Source organism: Salvelinus sp. IW2-2015, linkage group LG18 (assembly GCF_002910315.2).
Source record: "Salvelinus sp. IW2-2015 linkage group LG18, ASM291031v2, whole genome shotgun sequence".
NCBI lineage: Eukaryota > Metazoa > Chordata > Actinopteri > Salmoniformes > Salmonidae > Salvelinus > Salvelinus sp. IW2-2015.
Genome location: NC_036858.1, coordinates 61,141,971 through 61,146,078, shown reverse-complemented (window position 1 = coordinate 61,146,078; position 4,108 = coordinate 61,141,971). Strand labels below are relative to the sequence as shown.

Below are 4,108 nucleotides of genomic sequence, written 5' to 3'. Positions count from 1 at the left end.
CAATCGGAACACAAAAAAGAGGTTTCTACTTGTCAGTCAGTCCCGTTTCAGTACGTTTTCTTCCATTTTACCGTGGTCAGGGTTGGCTGGTCTCTGTTGGATAGGAGGAGGACTAGGTTCGTCCCAAAGGCACCCTATTTCCTAGATAGTGCACACTCCTTTTGATCAGAGCCCAGGTCAAAACATAGTGCACTACATAGGGAATAGGATGCTGTTTCAAACACGGCTAGGGAGGATCAAAACACAACAAATCGTCACATTCCTTCAGGCTGACAGTCATGGGAAGACACATCCTGCAGGGTCAAGTAGAATTGCTCTCTGGCCAGAGTGAAAAGAAACTAGGATGCAGTCTACAGTCACCACATTCGCTAACGCTCTCGCTGTGTGTTGGTGTTGTGTGTGTGTGTGTGTGTGGTGTGTCTGTGTTGTGTTGTGTTGTGTTTTTCCTGGCAGGGCCTACCCTCTGCATTCCTGGGGTGAATCAGCTCTCCCTGGAACCTCTTCTCAAGAGCACCACACACACACACACACACCTACAAACCCACACACACACACACACACACACAAACACACCCACACACACACGCATGCATGCACACACAGAGAGTTAGCAATGTGGTGAAGCCTGACATGCTGTTTGGTGGATATTCATAAGGTCCAAAATAAATCCTTCATATCAGCGTTATAATGCATTATAGCTCATGCATAATGAAACTTAAAGCATTTACACTGAGAGCAATTAGGATGTGTACTAAATGGCACCCTAAATACAGTGCATTCAGAAAGTATTCAGACCCCTTGACTTTTTCCACATTTTGTTAAGTTACAGCCTTATTCTACAATGGATTACATTGTTTTTCCCCCTCATCAATCTACACACAATACCCCATAATGACATCACAATACCCCATAATGACAAAGCAAAACTGTTTTTTAGACATTTAAGAAAATGTATAAAAAATGTCAAACTGAAATACCACATTTCCATAAGTATTCAGACCCTTTACTCAGTACTTTGTTGAAGCACCTTTGGCAGCGATTACAGCCTTGAGTCTACAAGCTTGGTACACCTGTATTTGGGGAGTTTCTCCCATTCTTCTCTGCATATCCTCTCAAGCTCTGTCAGGTTGGATGGGGAGCGTCGCTGCACAGCTATTTTCAGGTCTCTCCAGAGGTGTTCGATCGGGTTCAAGTCCGGGCTCTGGCTGGGCCACTCAAGGACATTCAAAGACTTTTCCCGAAGCCACGCCTGCGTTGTCTTGGCTGTGTTCTTAGGGTTGTTGTCCTGTTGGAAGGTGAACCTTCGCCCCAGTCTGAGGTCCTGAGCGCTCTGGAGCAGGTTTTCATCAAGGATCTCTCAGTACTTTGCTCTGTTCATCTTTCCCTGGATCCTGACTAGTCTCCCAGTCCCTGCCGCTGAAAAACCTCCCCACAACATGATGCTGCCACCACCATGCTTCACCATAGGGGTGGTGCCAGGTTTTCTCCAGGCTTGATGCTTGGCATTCAGGCCAAAGAGTTCAATCTTAGTTTCATCAGACCAGAGAATCTTGTTTCTGATGGTCTGAGAGTCTTTAGGTGCCCTTTGGCAAACTCCAAGCGGGCTGTCATGTGCCTTTTACTGAGAAGTGTCTTCCGTCTGGCCACTCTACCATAAAGGCCTGATTGGTGGAGTGCTGCAGAGAGGGTTGTCCTTCTGGAAGGTTCTCCCATCTCCACAGAGGAACTTTGGAGCTCTGTCAGATTGACCATCAGGTTCTTGGTGACCTCCCTGACCCAGGCCCTTCTCCCCCGATTGTTCAGTTTGGCTGTAAACATAACAAAATGTGGACAAAGTGAAGGGGTCTGAATATTTTCCGAATGCACTGTAGTGCACTACATAGGTTGCCATTTGGGACACAGACAGCGCTAAGGAGTAGTTCAGCCTTGCTTTCTGGAACCCAGAGAGAGAGTTCTGTTGGACAGCGGTTGACTTTCTTCAGTTTACTACATTCTGGAAGAGATTAGATCCACCAGATCTGCTGGTTCTTCAGTTTACTACATTCTGGAAGAGATTAGATCCACCAGATNTGTTAAGAAGGTAGAAACTAGGGTCTGTAGGACCTGCCTTGTTGATAGTGTTGTTAAGAAGGCAGAGCATCGCTTTATTATGGACAGACTTCTCCCCATCTTAGCTACTACTGTATCAATGTGTTTTGACCATGACAGTTTACAATCCAGGGTTACTCCAAGCAGTTTAAACACCTCAAAAGCCAGCGGCATGTCATTAATAAAGATTGAAAAAGTAAGGGGCCTAGACAGCTGCCCTGGGGAATTCCTGATTCTACCTGGATTATGTTGGAGAGGCTTTCATTAAAGAACACCCTCTGTGTTCTGTTAGACAGGTAACGCTTTATCCACAATATAGCAGGGGGTGTAAAGCCCTAACACATACGTTTTTCCAGCAGCAGTCTATGATCAATGATGTCAAAGGCCGCACTGAAGTCTAACAAAACAGCCCCCACAATCATTTTATCATCATTTTCTCTCGGCCAATCATCAGTCATTTGTGTAAGTGTTGTGCTTGTTGAGTGTCCTTCCCTATAAGCGTGCTGAAAGTCTGTTGTCAATTTGTTTACTGTAAAATAGCATTATAGCTGATCAAACACAATTTTTTCCAGAAGTTTACTAAGGGTTGGTAACAGGCTGATTGGTGGGCTATTTGAGCCAGTAAAGGGGGCTTTACTATTCTTGGGTAGCAGAATGACTTTAGCTTCCCTCCAGGCCTGAGGGCACACGCTCTCTAATAGGCTTAAATAGAAGATGTGGCAAATAGGAGTGGCAATATCGTCTGCTATTATCCTCAGTAATTTTCCATCCAAGTTGTCAGACCCTGGTGGCTTGTCATTGTTGATAGACAACAATAATTTTTTCACCTCTTCCAAAAGTACAATTCTTGTCTTTCATAATTTGGTCAGATATACTTGGATATGTAGCATCAGCGTTTGTTGCTGGCATGTTATGCCTAAGTTTGATAAACTTGCCAATGAAAAAAATGATTAAATGACTTGGTAATATCAGTGGGTTTTGTAATGAATGAGCCATTTGATTCAATGAATTTAGCATTTTTTTCCCAAAATGTCATTTAAGTTGCTTCAAAGCTTTTTACTGTCATTCTTTATGTAATTTATCTTTGTTTCATAGTGTAGTTTCTTCTTTTTATTCAGCTTAGTCACATGATTTGTCAACTTGCTGTACGTTTGCTAATCAGTTGCGCAGCCAGACTTATTTGCCATTCCTTTTGCCTCATCCATCTCAACCAACACATTTTTTAATTCCTCATCAATCCGAGGGGATTTAACAGTTTTTACAGTCATTTTCGTAATGGGTACGTGCTTATTAGTAACTGGAATAAGCAAGTTCATAAATGTGTCAAGTGCAGCGTCTGGTTGCTCCTCATTACAGACCAACAAATATTATTTACATCAACAACGTAGGAATCACTATAAAACTTATTGTATGACCTCTTACACATTATATTAGCCCCAGCCTTTGGAACTTTGGTTTCCCTAGATATGGCTACTATATTGTGATCACTACATCAGATGGATCTGGATACTAATTTAAAGCTAACTTCTGCAGCGTTAGTAAAGATGTGATCAATACATGTTGATGATTTAATTCCTGTGTTGTTTGTAAATACCCTGGTAGGTTGACTGATAACCTGAACCAGGTTGCAGACACTGGTTACAAGTTTAAGCTTTTTCTGAGTGGAAAGCTTAATTTAGCCAGTCGATATTTAAGTCACACAGAAAATAAACCTCTCTGATATCACATACATTATCAAGCATTTCACACATGTTGTCCAGATACTGACTGTTATTACTTGGTGGTCTATAGCAGCTTCCCACCAGAATGGGCTTTAGGTGAGGCAGATGAACCTGTAGCCATATTACTTCAACAGTATTTAACATGAGATCCTCTCTAATCTGTACAGGAATGTGGTTCTGAATATAAACAGCAACACCTCCACCATTGGAATTCCTGTCTCTTCTGACGATGTTATAACCAATGGGGATCCATAATAAATACACACACACACAAACACACACACACACACACACACACC

The 4,108-nt window shown here is 42.6% G+C and overlaps 2 protein-coding genes across 3 annotated transcripts in view; both read left to right on the top strand.

The window, feature by feature from the left end:
* The window catches only part of macrod2 (mono-ADP ribosylhydrolase 2), a 1,308,647-nt gene that overhangs the window by 563,128 nt on the left and 741,411 nt on the right, over positions 1-4,108 (top strand). The gene's annotated exons all lie outside the window — the stretch shown is intronic.
* Positions 1-4,108, top strand: part of LOC139029101 (cell surface glycoprotein 1-like) — a 39,527-nt gene that overhangs the window by 17,776 nt on the left and 17,643 nt on the right. Inside the window, exon 2 of the mRNA XM_070448199.1 lies at positions 454-476. Within this exon, the coding sequence (XP_070304300.1) occupies positions 454-476 (23 nt within the window). The remainder of the gene's footprint in view (positions 1-453; positions 477-4,108) is intronic.